Below are 18,085 nucleotides of genomic sequence, written 5' to 3' on the forward strand. Positions count from 1 at the left end.
ATGTGGGGCGTGTTAGAACGAGCCGTTTTAGGTAGGCGTGGCTGACTCTTAACTTTTATAAGGAATATCTCTTTGGATTTGAGACTTTAGTCTTTGCAGCTTTACAGATCTTCTTTATGCACCAAGAGCTTGTAACACTCCAAAGAGAAAGGAAAAATTGAAATTGCATCATATGACCCCTTTAAAAAATTAAAAGATACTTAAAATGTGAAATTAAAATCGCCAGTAGGCGGTAGCAAGTCACTGTTAATAAGTGAGTCATTGCAAGTGAAACGATTCATTCATATGGGTGATTCATTCAGGAACGAATCACCGTCATGTTGCTCAAAGATGCAAAACAGGAAATAGAGCAAAAACAGGCAATATGGTGTCTAAAAGTCTCTTAATATTAACTTCATGTTTATTGAACTGTTGTATAAAATCAATATCACATTTATAATCATGCTGATTTTTGGAGAAAAATATGACACTCTTAAGTGCCTCTTATATAATTTTTCTGCCCCCATATTTTGAATTTTGGGTGCATTCTAAATATGCATTATAATATATTTTAATATATAAAAATATGCACTGCATTTTTATAGACTGAATCACACAGTGAAAAATGCATTGTGAATGCGCACGCGCGCTAGTCTAACCTATCAGACTATATCACGTATAGTTTATGCGTTCCTCTGTAGGTGTGTTTTGTTTGGTTTTTGCGATATACTTAATAATGTCAAATCGCACATCGTTAAAACAACAATTACGATATTATCGTAGACAGTATATATCACACACCCCTATCCTTATGTCGTTTCAAACCTGTATGTCTTGACTTCTTCCTGTTAATGCAAAATAAGATATTTTGAAGAATGTTCATGCTGCTCTTTTCCATATAATTAAATCATACAGTGACCAGGAATCATTAACCTCCTGTCAGTGAGTCCCATATGACTTGTGTGTTCAATTTTGTGTCTTGTGAAGTTGTAAAATAGTTTTGTGTAGGGAACAGACTGAAATTTAAGTAGTTATTTGCTGAAAATCTTTCATGTAGCTCTTAAATTTCATTTGTACTTCTGCAAAGTTGAAATTTTGTAATTTGTCACAAGTTTAATCTGGCCATTTCTTGACACAACTTGCTCTTAATGGTGATCAGTTTCCTTTTTTGTGGAATGTGACAGATTTAAAACAAACAGATTTTAAATATATATATATATATAAAGGTCTCAATACAGTAGTATGAGGATAATATTGCTGTAATTGATTATTGTATGGAAAATAGCTGTGTGAATAATTGCCTAAATTAATTTATTTCTTTTTTTGCGTTCATGGAAGAAGTCAAATGGAGTTTTAATGTTTTGGGTGAAATTTATTGCAACAGCTAACATGATCTAACAATGAACAATATATTCACAGCATTTATTAATATAAATTAATAATTTCTACATATACCAATACATGAATTAACAATGAACAATATTTAGATATTGTATAAAGTTAAATATAAAAAGTATAAAGTTACATCATTCATTGAATATATTATTTATAAATGAAAATACATTAGATGTTCTAAAAATGTTGTTTATTATTATTACATATAATCATGATATCTAATGCACGAATATTATTGAACCATATTGTAAAGTGTAGTTTCTGCAGTTTTTCTACTGTCAAGACTTTGTAGAAAATGCAAGTTATGATAGCAGCAGTAAGAATTTGTCAAATTAAATAAATGTTTTTTTAAAGGAAAATGTTAAGAACGAATAGTGAAGAAAATTTGACATTTTTTATTTTAATGAAAAATATATTTTGTAAATGTTTCTTTTCTAAAGAAAAAAATAGTAAGGAAAATTTAACATTTAATGAAAATATAATTGTTTTGGGTGGGGAACAAATTAATTTTTCTGTAAAAAAGAACATTTTCTAAAGAAAACTGTTTTGAAATCTTCATATTTAATGAAAATATTTAATATTATTTTAATCATATATATTGCTAAAAATAAACACAACAATTGATAATTCCTTTTTTAATGGGGACAAATCAACAGATCGACCGGACCAACAGAAATTTTTTTCTTACAGGTGTTCCCTAAGTCTGGATATGTAAATATGCAGCTCATACTATGAATCCTAAATGATCTTCTTCTAATATCAAGCAGCTAAACTGTGCATGATAAACACCAGTTGATCCTCTGTTCTCTCCTCTCTGACTAGTTCCTTTCTTCACCTACATTTCTTAGAAAAAGGTCCCATTGACATCTGCAGAAGCCTCTCAGACAGATGAAGAAGAGTCTTTGTGCTGCTGTTCAGTCAGTAATAATTAATGGGGTTGAGCTTGTGTTGTAGATGGTACAGGAAGAGGAACCGTACCAGCCAAACTGACCGTTCACAGGAAAACTGCTCTGCAGCTAGATGTGGTTTTTACACAATTCCTGAGAACAGCACGAGTGTTTGAAACGTTCAGGTGTCCTCACACTTCCTCATATGAACAAACAGGCAACTTTCTCGCCATGGCTGTAAACATCACACGCTGTGACCCATGCGCTTCATACCAGCCTCAGCACGCCTTGATCTTCACACGCCTGCCACCTTCCTCCACATTCTCATGTTCAACTCTCACAAGCCTGTGATTCTGTTCGCAGCACATTCAGACCATATAACACTCTCCGTTCATCCAGCCATCTGAACCTGACCTGTTGGTCTTCTCACAGGAGTACGAGGCCAGGGCGTCTAAATCGGACCAGAGTCCCTCCCTGCCCGCTCAGGGCCGACGGAAGAACCTGGAATTCGAGCCACTCTCCACCACGGCGCTCATTTTAGAGGACCGTCCCGCGTGAGTATCACCATCAATCTGTTAACTAACCAGGTACAGCACAAGATAAAAGCTATTTCTTCCATGTTAACCAGCTTCACTTTTTAATAATCTGTTGACAATAAAATATAAAATGCGGAAATATTTTTTAGCTGTACATATATTTTTTTTAATGGTTTTAAATATAATTTTTATGTAATTATTTATATAATTATAATTTTTTACTTCTTGATTTTGATAAAGTGCAAAGCTCTGACATTGGTTGCAAAACGTGTCGAAGACTATATTGTAGAATAATAAATGCTGAAAAGTAGTAGTCCAGGAGTTGACCAGCGTATTGTCAAATCAATTTCATCTGTATAGCACCTTTCACATTATTCATGTTTCAAAGCAGCTTTACAGAAAATCATGGTGTCAATATTTTAAATATATTCGTGCCTTTATAGTTGCGTTTTGCAGATTAGAGATGGACGATAATATAATTTATATAATTATTAGTTCTGTCAAATGATTAATTGCGATTAATCGCATCCAAAATAAAAGTTTTTGTTGACATAATATGTGTCTGTACTGTGTATATTTATTATGTGTATATATAAATACACACATGCATGTACTTTATCAGGCATTACAGGCAAGATGAAATGAAAATGAAACCAATCACCGCCGATTAGTGTCACGCAAAGGAGGGGTTTGGAAAAATAAATCGTTAAACGAATTGTTTGGAAGTTGTTGAGAAAGTAAGGTAAAAATAAATGCATATTATAAGACAATGAAGGTGTTTTTTGACCTTGCATGCATGTCAACCTGTTGTTGGGGATTCCCAAAACCAAAATATGAACCTTTCATTACCCAGAATCGTTTGACAGAACTAATAATTATATAATCATGTAGCTGAGATTTGCTATATAGTATCTATTGCTTTACTTGAGTATACTGTATATATGCAGATAAAGATAGACGTGCTATATGCCACATATCGAGTATCGGTGCATCCCTAATCCTAAAGCAGTTTAAATGAGTTAATTGAAAGTCATGGCATAATACTTACACATACAGTAACACACTGTAAAGGGTGCATAATATATTTAGTCCCCTAGTGTGCAACTCAAAGGCAAGTGTGGCAATAAACGAAAAACTCCATTTGATGTTGGATAGTGAAGACTAAAAGACAGGCAACAACAGTTCTCCTCTGGCAATTCAGTCCAAATATAATGTCAGTAATTAAGAAGAAATGTTTTTTTTAAGTTAAGATTAAGTTGTGGGAGTCTTTGAGGTCCTTCCAGTAGAGTTCAGGTAGATGTATTGCCACCCTTCTAACTTGTGGCGCAAGTTGCTTAGGATACATTGACCTGCGATACATATATCCTAACAAACCTTGAGAGGCTCATCTTTCCCAAACAGAGGGCTATAAATAAGACTTAGCGCAGACTGGGTTGTATTTCGCCACACAAGTCTCGTCAATCCCCAAGTCCTTATTAAGAATAAATGAGCAGTGAAATGTGAGTGTGTCAGCCAAACCATGAGATAAACCAGCGATGAGGCCTTTTCCAGAAACTTCTCAGTGTATTCATCAGGTGTTTCTGAAACATGTCAGTGCTAACAGGCTTCTAGGCTGTGCATTTGAGACATTTAATTGTGCGTTTGTTGTGACAACTACAATCATTGGCTTCCTTCCTCAGGAGCCTCCCTGCTAAATCGGAGGAGGAAGCGCAGCGCCACCGTCAGGAGTACGATGAAATGGTGGCAGAGGCCAAGAAAAGAGGTGCATTTAAATTTTTTTTTTTTTAAGTTGCAAATAACGTGGAATTGAAGTTTACAAGAAATATTATTTCAGTCTTTCCACTTCAGAATTTCATGTTTAATTTAAAGTGCCCCTATTATGGATTTTTGAAAATTACCTTTCATGCAGTGTAACACAGCTCTAAGTGAATGAAAACATCCTGCCAAGTTTTAAATCTGAAAGTGCACCGTGTATAAAGTTATTGTCTCTCAAAAGAAGAGTCGACTCTGAATCATTGAAACGTGCCATTTTTAAAGGGGTCATATGATGCGATTTCAAGTTTTCCTTTCTCTTTGGAGTGTTACAAGCTGATTGTGCATAGATAAGATCCCTGAAGTTGCAAAGACTAAAGTCTCAAAACCAAATACTTGTTGGTCTTTTCATGTTGGTCTGAGTGAAAATGCACATTTATTCTTTGCCACTAGGTGCCGCTTTTGGAGCGGTAAAATAGCTGTTTCCCCGGTAACGCTGTACACAATGCAGCACTGCGCTCACAAACGCTGCTTTATCAGGCATTACAGGCAAGATGAAATGAAAATGAAACCAATCACCGCCGATTAGTGTCACGCAAAGGAGGGGTTTGGAAAAATAAATCGTTAAACGAATTGTTTGGAAGTTGTTGAGAAAGTAAGGTAAAAATAAATGCATATTATAAGACAATGAAGGTGTTTTTTGACCTTGCATGCCTGTCAACCTGTTGTTGGGGACTCCCAAAACCAAAATATGAACCTTTCATAACCAATAATAGGGGCACTTTAATGTTACACACTGAAGAAAGGCTGTGTGCAAAATATTCAGAATTTCAAGTACGAATAGCTGAATTTTTGAAGTAATTAAAAAGATTTACACACCCAAATGAGATATTATACGAGACGAGAGAGCGCGTGTAAATAACCTTGTTGAACTGCATTATAATTCAATGTTGAAAATGTAGAAAAGTAAATTTCCTACTGTTTTTTTTTTTTTCTTTTTTTTTTCTCAGTGTACCAGGTTTTTGTGTTTAATTTGGCTTAAATATGGCTCATTAAACATGTCAAGAACACGCCTGGGTCATATTTTGTCCCAAAATCACATGCCTTTATGTAAATCACAGGTAATTTATCACAGAAAACTTTTAACAATTTTTGCAGTACAGCAGTGCCAAGTTTCAGAAGCAAGATTGAACAGTTCTTCTCATTATCATAATGCAAAAAAAGAAGAAAATATATTGCTTAATTATTCAAATAAGTAAATTTGAATTCTTTGAATTAGAACTTTATTCACCTAAATACAGTAAAAATGACCACTTTACAGAAATTAGTGTTGAGAATCACCACTGACAATAATGGGAATTAAAACCTCAAAAAATATATAAAATTTAAAAAAGAAAAGGAAAGACATAGAATGCCTGGAAGCATTATGGTAATGACAATTTTGGGGAAATATGATTAATTATCATAAAAATAATGGAAAATAGCCTTTATTTATAGCGACCCAGACGTGTTTTCGAGAGATTCACCCAAACAAAAGTGTCACACTAGTGAATCTTTCCCTTGCTAAGACCAAGGTGGTCATTAAATGTGGAAGTGTGCTATTTCATTTAGTCAGGAATGCTTTTGGCACACTCTGCCTTGTTAAACTTTAATATGAGGTAATATGACTGTTGTTCTCAGAGCTGAAGGAGGCTCAGAAGAAGAAAAAGCAGATGAAGGAAAGATTTAAACAGGAGGAAAGCATCGCTAACGCCATGGTGGTTTGGAACAACGAAATCCTTCCCAACTGGGAGAGCATGTGAGACATTATCACACCCTGCAGTGATAATTATGATTAGATAAACACATTATCTCTGTTGCTAAAACTAGAGCTGCCCATGTAGGCAGCATATTGTTTGTTCCCGATAGGAAGTTCCTATAAATATTAATTCCTATGCGTATAGTTAAATCTAATGTAAAATGCACATTTTATTACACTCTATTCACTGCTGTCTCTTCAGGCGTGGTACGCGACGTGTGAGGGATCTGTGGTGGCAAGGTCTTCCGCCCAACGTGAGGGGGAAAGTATGGAGTCTGGCCATTGGGAATGAGCTGAACATAACCTCAGGTTTCTTTCTATTTTACTCTCTCTTTCATGTGTCAGTGAAGAGCCAACTTTGAAGATGCGGTTAAGCCCAGGATTTACTAAACCTTTTGGGCAAACATTCTGTCTGAAGTGTGTCATTATGCAGTATTCACATGAATGAATACAAGACTGCGCTGTGCAGGTTCGCCTGAGGCGATTTTTAAACCTTCTTTGTAATGAAATTTGGATGAGTTTATTTCTGACACTCCCAAAAGAGAATGATTTTTGCATTTAGGACCTTCAGAAGTGAAAGTCAAAGCTAAATCTAACATGCAGACCAGATTTTTCATCTGTCTTTTAAAGGGTTTATGATTAAAGCTGTGATCTGCTTTCTGAGAATTGTAACCCTTGTTTCTTTCTGTTCCTCTCAGATTTGTACGAGATCTTTTTGTCGCGGGCCAAGGAGCGCTGGAAGAGCTTCAGAGAGACAGGCAGTGAGATGGAGTCAGATGGTACGTCCGTCATCCCTCAAACAGCCCACTGGAGTATTTAGACTTGCCAGTCATTTGAACCAATTCACAATTCAATCTGAATGATTCATTAGCGAATCACCTTGAATTTGAATGAGTTTTAACAATGCACTGTGCTTACCCAGTAATCGCAACTTGACAAAATCTCAATTGGTTCGGTGAATCAGTTGATCCGATTCACAATTCGGTCTGAATAAGTCATTAGTGGTGTAGTGCAGCTGTATACCTGCGTATACCCACTTCTTTATCAGTCGGCATTGTGTATAGCCACTTCTAAATCCCCTCTGATGCGCATCATTCAGTAGTGTCCTGCATTAGCCAAATCATGACAGTCCAGCACATGAGCAGCTAATGTGAACAAATGCAAATATTCCCTAAAAACACTCAGTTGGCTATAGAAACTATAAAATATATCTTCTGTCTTATTCTGTGATAAAAATGTTTTTGTAGTATATAAACAAATCATAAAATTGTAATTAGGAAAATCTAGGAAAAATAGGATAGAATACAAATAATTGGTTATTGTCCAGCAGTGTATTTGATTTCTCAGCCAATTAAAAGTAAGAGATAGGATAATAATAATATTAATAATAATAATAAAACCTGACAAAATTAGACAAAAAAAATAAAAAGTATTTTTATATTTGACATTTCTGTACCCCTCGCTTCTGAAATGATGGCTCCGCCCCTGTGTCAGTCACTGAATGTCATGGGAGAAACAGTCAGTCACACTTAAGAGTAGAGCTGTACAATTCTGGATAAATTGAGATCAAATAGAGATCATGATTCTCCCATGATTCTGAACAGACAACTAAACAAAATAGCATGTCATTTACTAGAGGTTCTGACAAAATGTTAATTGCTGCAGTCTATTTATTTATTTATTTTATTTGAATTATTTATTGCAAAATCTGCACCTCTTCTGTTGCTTATATTCATTTCATAATAATCCTTACTCCATGAAGTCAAGCAGCAGATGTTAAGTGACCGTGTGCAAATACTACTGGCCCATTTTGGGGTGACCTAAATATGCAAGATTAGTTTTACATGTCACTGTTTATAACACAGGGCGTTCATCCTTTTCTAGGCCACTTAAAAAAAAAAATTGGGGGCAAAAAATAAGAGTATACCCACTTTTCACTTCAAAAGTGCCCCTATTATGCCATTTTTAAGGTTCCTAATATTGTTTTATGAATCTCCTACAATAGGTTTACAAGCATGCATGGTCAAAATATGCTTTCGTTTTCTCAAAATTTGCATTTAATATCACCTCATTTTCCAACGATTCATTCGAAGCAGTTCTAAGATTCAGTCTCTCTAAACCCCTCCTTTCCCACTGTTTATAACACAGGGCGTTCATCCTTTTCTGGGCCACTTAAAAAAAAAAATTGGGGGCAAAAAATAAGAGTATACCCACTTCTCACTTCAAAAGTGCCCCTATTATGGCATTTTTAAGGTTCCTAATATTGTTTTATGAATCTCCTACAATAGGTTTACAAGCATGCATGGTCAAAATATGCTTTCGTTTTCTCAAAATTTGCATTTAATATCACCTCATTTTCCAACGATTCATTCGAAGCAGTTCTAAGATTCAGGTCTCTCTAAACCCCTCCTTTCTGTGACCCTACTCTGCTCTGATTGGTCAGATGGCCCAGTCTGTTGTGATTGGTCTACTGCGTACAGAGCATGTCGTAAACGATACGCCCATTGCCATAGTTCCGTATTTTGAACACTCGATAGAAAATATAAACATTTATTATTTATCATACTTACGCCCGTTTCACTCCGCAAGCTTGAGCTTCACGTCTGTGTAACTACATCCTCACTGTATTCACACTGGAAGCGTTTGTACAGCGTCACAGCAGCGGCTCCAAAGCTACATATTTATTCACAAAGACAACTGTAAATTTATTTTTAGAAGTTGGTCAGTTATAAACTTGAAAGTTTTAAATTCTTGAAAATTTGTTAACTTGGGGATTCACAATTTAACACGGGGATTCGCATATAGAACATGCTTTTTTTTAAATATAATACACCATACTTTCACCCAAACTGATTAATTAAAAATAAGTTTAAATGGGTAAATCTTCTTGATTCCTTCACTCCAATTCTTGTTAAAACACACTAGACATGTTTATTCTGTGCGTTTTCAGCGCTTTTTGTGTGAAATCATATTTATTTTGTCCATCAAAAGTGTGCTGTCACTTTAAGTGAGTTTGAGCAGCGCAGCAAAAATAGATTTGGAGCCGAAACCATCGCTTCAGTGCTGTTCACACGACGCTCCTGCTCCCAGTGTGAATGCACTCATTTGTTAACATGCACGCCGAAAAAAATGTGCCGCTCACGCTTGCGGTGTGAAACCTGCCTTACAGGTTGTAATTCAGTGGAGCCAGCTGATCCAAATAAAGTGGGTACTGAGACATTTTTTAAGAGCAAGCGTTTTGTGAATCCCGCGTTGAACTCCCTGAGATTAGAGAAGCAGTCGTCAGTAAAATGACGGGAACACAAAAAAAGATTGGGGTTGTACTGCTGTGGTAGATTGGAAAAAGTACATTTTAGTAACTGATTCTTTGCAGCCTCATCTTTCGGGAGTGAAAATAAAACAAATATTCTTTCACAGCATCTTCTCGACATGATCAGGCTACAGTGTTTAAGGGCGGGTCAAGTTGTTCGCGGCCGGCCAACGTAGAACATAGGCGGGCATTATGCAAATGTGTTACGTGTAGCCGTCACAGAAGTGGGATTCAAATTACTAATGACTCGTTTAGGCTGTTCAGAATCGATTCTTTCTTATTCCAAATGGCATAATAGGGGCATTTTAATCAGTTGAGCCGATTCGCAATTCAGTCTGAATGATTCATTAGTGAATCAGTCTGAATTCAAGTGTGTTTTAACAATGTACCATGCTTATCCAGTAATCGTATCTTGACAAAATCTTAATTGGTTCAATTAAGCAGTTGAGCAGATTCACAATTCGGTCTGAATGATTCACTAGCGAATCAGCCTGAATTTGAATGTTTTTTTTAAATCCACTGGTTATACGCTAGTAATTGTAAACTGTCAGAAATTGGTTTAATGAATCAGTTGAACCAATTCTCAATTCAGTCTGAATTAGCCATTCTAGTAATTGTAAACTGACAAAATGTGATTTGGTTCAGATGGGTTTTTACAACCCACTATGCTTATTCAGTAATTTTAAACTAACAAAATCTCAATTGGTTCAATGAATCAGTAAAGCTGATTCACTATTCGGTCAAAATGATTTATTACCAAATCAGTCTGAATTCGAATGGGTTTTAACACTCAGTCTCATTGAAGTTCACTGGTCAGGAAGTGCAAAATGTGAATTTGTTCAATGAATCAGTTAATCTAATTCACAATTTGATTTGAATGATTCCTTAGCGAATCAGTCTTAAATTGAATGTTTTTAACAATCCACTATGCCAGTAATTGCAAACTGACAGAATTTGATTCAGTGAATCAGTTGAACCAGTTCTCACACTCGCTCTCATGGAAGTTCGTTGGTTAGGAAGTGCAACGCTTGTGTGTGTTTGTGTGTGTGAGTGTCTGACTTTCAGTTCTCCACAGTCACCTTCCTCTTCATTTTATTGAAATGGTGGTTATTTCCTTCCTGTGCTGCAAGCCCAGTCTCGCTAATCACGTTAATTCTTGTTGTTTGTTTTCCACTACGCCTTCCAGCCTGTGTACTGTATAAAACACTGTTTTATTAGCCTTAACGCTTTGTTCTTTGATGTGTCTCAATAAATCTGTTAATAAAGCTGGTTTTTCATAGAGTTTGAACGCAAACACATCCTCCCTTTCACATCTGACCCTCATCACAACACTCAGACTGTTTTGGCCTCCAGCAGTACACTGGAGCAGATCCTCTGAGACTAACAAACACCAGACGCGGCTGTTTATCCACTGCCATGAATATACTGTAGAGTATCACAGGACCATAGAGATGTAGATATAGGAGCAATAGATATGGAGAGAAATCTGCAAATACACAATATTTTCGAGTAATGTTGAAATCAGAGAAATGTAAAGTTACAGTTTATTAGGCATGTATTGGAGTAGATCCTCATGTCTAAATTGTGGTATTGTGTTATAGCGGACAGTGCCGACCGTGAGTCCAGTCTGGATCTGATCAAACTGGACATCTCACGCACATTTCCTCCACTCTTCATCTTCCAGAAGGTACTGTTCACACTCTTCCTCTCACTGTTATGGTATCATTATAACTGTAAATATTATTAATCACTAATGCTGGTCTCTCTTTTGTTAGGGTGGGCCATACCATGATCTCCTGCATAGCCTTCTGGGCGCATACACCTGCTACAGACCTGACGTGGGATATGTGAGTGATCACCAGATGAATATTATTATTTCTCATCTGCATATAAAATCATCTCTTTAGCTCAATTGTATGTGTTAGCAATGTCAAAGATATTCAGACTACCATAAAAATGGACAGGATAGCTGTATTTAATCATGTGTTCCGTCATTATCTTACAAACATTTGGGGTTGGTAAGATTTTTTTTTTTTTGAAGAATGAAGTCACTTATGCTCATCAAGGCTGCATTTATTTGATCAAAAAAAAAAAGTGAAATATTATTACAACACAAAATAACTGTTTTCTATTGTCATATATTTTAAAATGTAATTTATTCCTGTGATGCAAAGCTGAATTTTAAGGATCATTACGCCAGTCACATGATGCTTCAGAAATCATTCTAATATGCTGATTTGCTGCTTAACATTTTTATTGCTATCAATGTTGAAAACAGTTGTGCTGCATCATATTTTAGTGAAAACCATGTTTTGTTTTGTTTTCAGGATTCTTTGATTTAATAGACAGTTCAGAAGAACAGCATTTATTTGAAACAGAAATCATTTGTAGCATTATAATTGTCTTTACTGTCACTTTTGATCAATTTAATGCATCCTTGCTAAATAAAAGTATTAAATTCTTACTGACCCCAAACTTTTGATCAGTAATGTAAAAAAGCAAAACTGTAAATGTGAGTTAAATAAAGCATTGATGTTTTTAAATTTGTGACATAATAAAATGATTGTATATGAAGTTCTTCTAGTATGATCCAGCATGACCGCCGTTAGACAATGATAAGAGCGGCTCTGAAATGTGTTTATTTCGGCTGCAGGTTCAGGGAATGTCCTTCATAGCTGCTGTGTTGATTCTCAACCTGGAGGAGGCCGACGCTTTCATCGCCTTCGCCAATCTCCTCAACAAACCCTGTCAGATGGCTTTCTTCAGAGTGGACCACGAGCTGGTACACGCAACATTTTATAGACGCTCCGATTATTTACATCATTTTAAAGGAGTGATTCAGGTTCAGAGTGTCAAACTCTGTCGACAGTGTCTTTTTTTGCTTTACAGTTACAGTTTTTGCTTTACAGACTTTAAACTGAGGGACAAGACATAACTCTGCCCTGCATCATATTTGCTGAATGAAACCCAGTGCTTGTTTCCTACTAATATGCTACTTACTGCTTTTAGAACCATTTTTTTCTGATTCCAAATCAGAAAACTCTACGTCACCTTTTAATTATATAGCGCTTTATACAATACTGATTGTGTCAAAGCAGCTTTACAGTGTCAAACAGGAAAATAGTTTGTCTATAATGCAAGAGGACAATAACAAAGAGTCATTTTTCAGCTAAAGTCAGTTCACTGATGATTCAGTGACATCATACTTTTTCACAAAATATGATGCATTTCATAGAAAACTGCCACAAAGACATGATTCCTGTCTTCCTCTGAGCCGGGTTACAACTGTTTGTTCAATTCTCAGATGATTTTCACATGCATGAATGATTCTGAAGACATTATTTTATGCCTAATTTCCCATTTTTTTCACTGCTTTGCATATTGTAAGTTAATTGAAAAATTTTGAATACTTCTTTTTGTCATTAAAATGTAATTTGGATATTTTTGTCATGTCATTTTGACATTTGACTGGTTTTGCTATTTTGATAAGCGCATTGAAGCTCATATATATAATTCTTATTTTGTGAAAAAAATGTACATGATGGAAAGTTTTTATTGATGTTTTCAATATCGATATTTTTGAAGTCATCATCAAATTGCATCATCAAATTAGGTAATATTAGTCCTTTATTGCAAATCAGCTGAATTGCTTTTTAAATGCCAGACTTTGTAATAATTTCACTTCAATTATAGTTTAGTTCTCTGTGGATTTATTGATGGGATTGTTACACATGGAGCTTTTCCATGAATTAGAAAGATGTTTTAATTTTGTGTCTCTTTCTTATTAGATGCTGAAGTACTTTGCGGCATTTGAGGTGTTTTTTGAGGAAAACCTCCCCAGACTTTTTAATCACTTCAAGAGTTATAACCTCACGCCTGACCTGTATCTGATAGACTGGTGAGTCCATGAAGAACCTTCTGATGAAGGAAAACACTTCTTAGTTTTCATTTTAAATCTGATCAAATGAGGCAGAAAACTAAGCTTGATTTGTAAATGCATATGTTTAAGTAAATCTAGATTTTGAAGCTGCTTTACATTCAAAATGTGACCCTGGAGCACAAAAGCAGTCTTAAGTCGCTGGGGATTTCTGACCTTGAAGACTAAACAAAACACCTGGATTCATTTCTGTCATTTTCAATTTTCTTATGTAAATTTTTTGTATTAACAGGATCTTCACCCTCTACACTAAGTCCCTGCCGTTGGATGTGGCGTGTCGGGTGTGGGACGTGTTCTGCAGAGACGGGGAGGAGTTCCTGTTCCGCACGGGGCTTGGGATTCTGCGGCTCTATGAGGACGTGCTCCTGCAGATGGACTTCATCCACATCGCTCAGTTCCTGACCAGACTCCCGGAGGACACGCCGTCTGAACGCCTCTTGAGCTGCATCGCCAACACTCAGATGATCAGCAGCAACAGGAAGTGGGCCCAGGTCAGTTCCTGTCTGAGCTGTTACAGTGATCAGCCTGTGGAGTTTGTTTGTGAGAGAAATGCAGGCAGGAAATTAAATGCAAATATACTTCCTGCTACATTTTGTTCTCTTCAGAGATTCCTTTGCGTAACTTCTATTAATAGATACCTAGGAAAATTAATCTGTGTTGTGGAAAGGGCAGCATTTTCATATTTTCGGCAAACTAACACTTTATTATGAGTATAGCTTACTACAGGGAACTTTATTCTTCTACAGTACATTGTGGTTTGCATGGCGTTCCTTAAAGGAATGGTTCACCAAAAAAATGAACATTTGCTGGAAATTTATTCACCCTCAGGCCATCCAAAATATAGATGAGTTTGTTTCTTCATCAGAACAGATTTGGAGATATATAGCATCACATCACTTGCTCACCAATGGATCCTCTGCAGTGAATGGGTGCCGTCAGAATGAGAGTCCAAACAGTTGATAAAAACATCACAATAATTGACAAATAATCCACTCCAGTCTATCAATTAATGTCCTGTGAAGTGAAAAGCTGCGTGTTTTTAGGAAACAAATCCATCATTAAAGCATTTTAACTTTAAACCGTTACTTAAGGTCAAAATATGAGTCCATAAAAAAAAGTCCATCCCCTTTTTTTTCGCTTTACAAGACATTAATTGATGTACTGGAGTGGTGTGGATTATCGTGATGTTTTTATCATCTGTTTGGACTCTCTTTCTGACGGCACCCATTCACTGCAGAGGATCCAATGAGGAACTATTCCTTTAACATATCTGTTAATTATTTCTTTTGTCTCTTTCTCTTCATCAGGTGTTTAATGCCCTCATAAAGGATAAAGAAATGGAAAAAAGCATCAGTCCTACAGTGAAAAACTCTTGAACTCTCATCAGTTTTCTATTTCCAGTTGACTTCAACTCTCGATTAGAAGAGGGGATTGTATAAAACAGGTTCAAAGAAATTAAATAAAGAAATGAAATGAAGAAAAAGCTCAACTTGATACCTTTGTAACCATGCCAGTGTTACTGAAGTTACACATTTGTATGAATTAAAAATATTTAAGCCTTTTATGAGAAAATATTCCACCAGCTTAGTCATGTACTGTACCAGATACCAGCATCAGGCTTTCTCTTAATCTTCCTCCTTATGGAGAGGACTGGTGCCGACATACGTACTCATTTTGTATGCTGAAGCTTATTTGGAAGCATATTCATTCAGAGCCTGTTTAATGCACTTGAGATTTTAATAATGGAATATCCAGGTTCTGTGATTTTAAATGTGATTCTTTTAAGTGGTTTTGTTTTGTAGGACAAGACCTTAATGAAGTGCAATAGATATTGTAAAAATAAGTCCGATGCAGTTAATAATGCAGGAATAATGCATATAGTGTGTTGAGGTGTTTGAAAGCATTTTGCGGTCCTATTGTGCTACTTTAATTTGTTCTTTTAAAACACTAATATATAGCTTAATTTTAATGTTAGTAAGACAGTGAAGAATGCATTCAGAGGTTTTTGCATCTTGCAAACTGACATTTGCCAGTTAAAGAAAAAGAGTGTGTGGCGTAATAATACAATTTGTGTCATTTTTGTCTGTTTGATTTTTGTTTGACCAAAAAAGATTTGACCAAATGCATTGTTTAGCATGCATTTTAACCTAATATCTGTAAATATTGGGTCTCGAAACATTTTTCGATTTGGTCATGTTGCATCTTGATGAAAAATGCAAATTGTGTCATTAATTCTTGGTTTGTTTTCTACACATTCCTGGTTTTGTTGTACAGTTTTCATACTCCAGTGAAGATAAATTGTAAATAGGTGAAATGTTTGACACCTCAAAATTCAAATGTGTAAATAAATCTAAAACTACCATCATAGTTGTTGTTTCTTTTATTTTTATTCATTGTGACTTAAAAATATAACTTGTGTTCTTTTTATATATACCTATAGAAAAAAAAATGAATTAATAATAGTTGTCATTTTTAACAATTTAAAGTATTACACCCTATCAAATAGCAATTTGTAATTCATAGAGATTTAAGGAATTCATTTTTTCAGCTGCTTTAGAAATTTAAATAAATGACTAGGAGCAACTTAAACATAATAATTGTCATTTAGTCTAAGATCAAGTCGTCTTCTTCGTGCATTCGTTCCTCCAGCTCACCAGGTGGCGCTCAAAGGCAGCGGAACTCATGTAGCATCTCCCTCCGTTTACTTCCTGCCCATGTGGTGCATGTGTGAAGAGAGGATACACTGTTTGTTTGTTTTTTTGGATTAAACTGATTTACTCATTTGAAACGTCATCGATAGTTGAGTCGAATCACAGATCAATATGGGCCCGGTAAGTTATTTTGTAATTAATACACAAACTAAAGCGGGAGTGAGTTTAATAGCAGCAGCTTCTGTACGCCATGTCTCTGATTTGCTACACTTACATTTAAATGCAGTGTTTGAGAGTGTCATTTGACAGCCCTTGTTTTTTATGTATTAGTCAAAACTTTGCCGTTTCAATACTAGTCTAACCTTTACTGTATATCATATACTTTATAGCATATAGTAATCCCTACAGTATCATATCAAACTACACTTTTCAACCCTTTATTGTTTCTATATGCTATACTAGTTTTATTTCTACTTTACCATACTATACTGGTATAATATGGAAGCCCGTTTCCGCCACTGAGTAAAAAAAAAAAAAAAAAGGAAATTGTCATAAAGTCGCAATTGCGAGATATAAAGTCAGAATTGCGAGATATAAAAAAGTCAGAATTGTGAGTTTATATCACGCAATTCTGAGAAAAAAAGAATTGTGATATAAACTCACAATTGCGAGATAAAAACTCGCAATTCTGACTTTTTTTCTCAGAATTGTGAGATATAAACTCGCAATTGCGAGTTAAAGTCCAATTTTGAGGGGGGAAAAGACAGATATGTTCTCAGAATTGCGAGTTTGTATCTCGCAGTTCTGACTTTATTTCTCAGAATTGCGAGTTTATATCTCGCAATTCTGAGAAAAAAAGTCAGAATTTTGAGATAAAAAGTCGCAATTACCTCTTTTATTTTTTATTCAGTGGCGGAAACGGGCTTCCATATATTAAATATATATAAAACTTGAAATAAATAATTTTTTAAAGCGAAGCGGGGTGTGAAAACATGCAAAAAATTGTGTTGGTTTCCAACCTAACAGTTCTTTTATTAGTATTTAATTTTAGCATTTAGTGCATAAGAAACATAAAAGGGATAGTGCACCCAAAAATGAGAATTCTGTCATTAATTACTCACCCTCGTGTCGTTCCAAGTAGTATAAACACCGGTATGTCATACTATATAATATATAGCATACTTGTCAACCCCCTACTGTCTATCTTATCATATATCATATCATATATACTAAGAGTTAACCTCTCATTGTTTTAGTTAACCCTCTGGTACTTAGACTGAAAGCAATAAGTAGTTAAATAATATGTTATTATATGTTGAGGGGATTCCATTGTACTAAACCAGGGGTGCCCAAACTCGGTCCTGGAGGGCCGGTGTCCTGCACATGATGGACGAGGATGATCTAGAACAGATCAAAGACTTGGCAAAGAAAGCTTCCTTTCTGACTCGAGACATCTCATCATGGTAGGCAGCAGTGTTTAAAACATAAGCTTTGGTCCTTGTTATTAAATCACTTGACGTTAATTTCTCTCAAGACTTTATACTCGGTGACCAGCGGATGTCTGTTGTGAGCATTTTTCTTCCTCTTTTCTTTTGTAGTGCTCCAGTACATGCCAAAAAGCACAAGTCTGAACAGCCGGTGGAGAAGTATGAGAAGATGCCCAGGAAGATGCAGCAGGAGGAGCAGAAAGAACTCATTCACCTGCTTCCCATCAAAGACAAGAGCGGCCTGATCCCTTAGAGCATGGAGAAACCTGGTGTGTGTCGCAACACGACTTCCAGTGAATGCTGTGGGTCTAGAGAGGATTTGTGACCTTGGACCAAAAAACCAGAATTAAGTC

At 35.7% G+C, this 18,085-nt stretch overlaps 1 protein-coding gene and 1 pseudogene across 4 annotated transcripts in view; both read left to right on the forward strand.

Moving 5' to 3' along the window:
- LOC107708937 (TBC1 domain family member 12-like) overlaps positions 1–15,948 on the forward strand; it is a 28,065-nt gene extending 12,117 nt beyond the window's left edge. For 3 of the 4 annotated variants that reach the window (XM_016513304.1, XM_016513306.1, XM_016513305.1), the window contains 11 exons: positions 2,694–2,815; positions 4,477–4,559; positions 6,230–6,347; positions 6,550–6,656; positions 7,046–7,126; positions 11,259–11,344; positions 11,433–11,504; positions 12,311–12,439; positions 13,446–13,555; positions 13,827–14,085; positions 14,902–15,948. In XM_016513304.1, the coding sequence (XP_016368790.1) occupies positions 2,694–2,815; positions 4,477–4,559; positions 6,230–6,347; positions 6,550–6,656; positions 7,046–7,126; positions 11,259–11,344; positions 11,433–11,504; positions 12,311–12,439; positions 13,446–13,555; positions 13,827–14,085; positions 14,902–14,970 (1,236 nt within the window). In that variant the 3' untranslated portion in view covers positions 14,971–15,948. Of the gene's footprint in view, positions 1–2,693; positions 2,816–4,476; positions 4,560–6,229; positions 6,348–6,549; positions 6,657–7,045; positions 7,127–11,258; positions 11,345–11,432; positions 11,505–12,310; positions 12,440–12,566; positions 12,782–13,445; positions 13,556–13,826; positions 14,086–14,901 lie in introns of those variants that run through there. The other variant, XM_016513307.1, reaches the window with a different exon arrangement.
- A 1,680-nt stretch (positions 15,949–17,628) lies between these two features.
- LOC107708879 (nucleolar complex protein 3 homolog) overlaps positions 17,629–18,085 on the forward strand; it is a 14,928-nt pseudogene continuing 14,471 nt past the window's right edge.

The sequence above is a fragment of the Sinocyclocheilus rhinocerous genome, unplaced genomic scaffold (genome assembly GCF_001515625.1).
Source record: "Sinocyclocheilus rhinocerous isolate Xijiao unplaced genomic scaffold, SAMN03320098_v1.1 scaffold24, whole genome shotgun sequence".
Lineage (NCBI taxonomy): Eukaryota > Metazoa > Chordata > Actinopteri > Cypriniformes > Cyprinidae > Sinocyclocheilus > Sinocyclocheilus rhinocerous.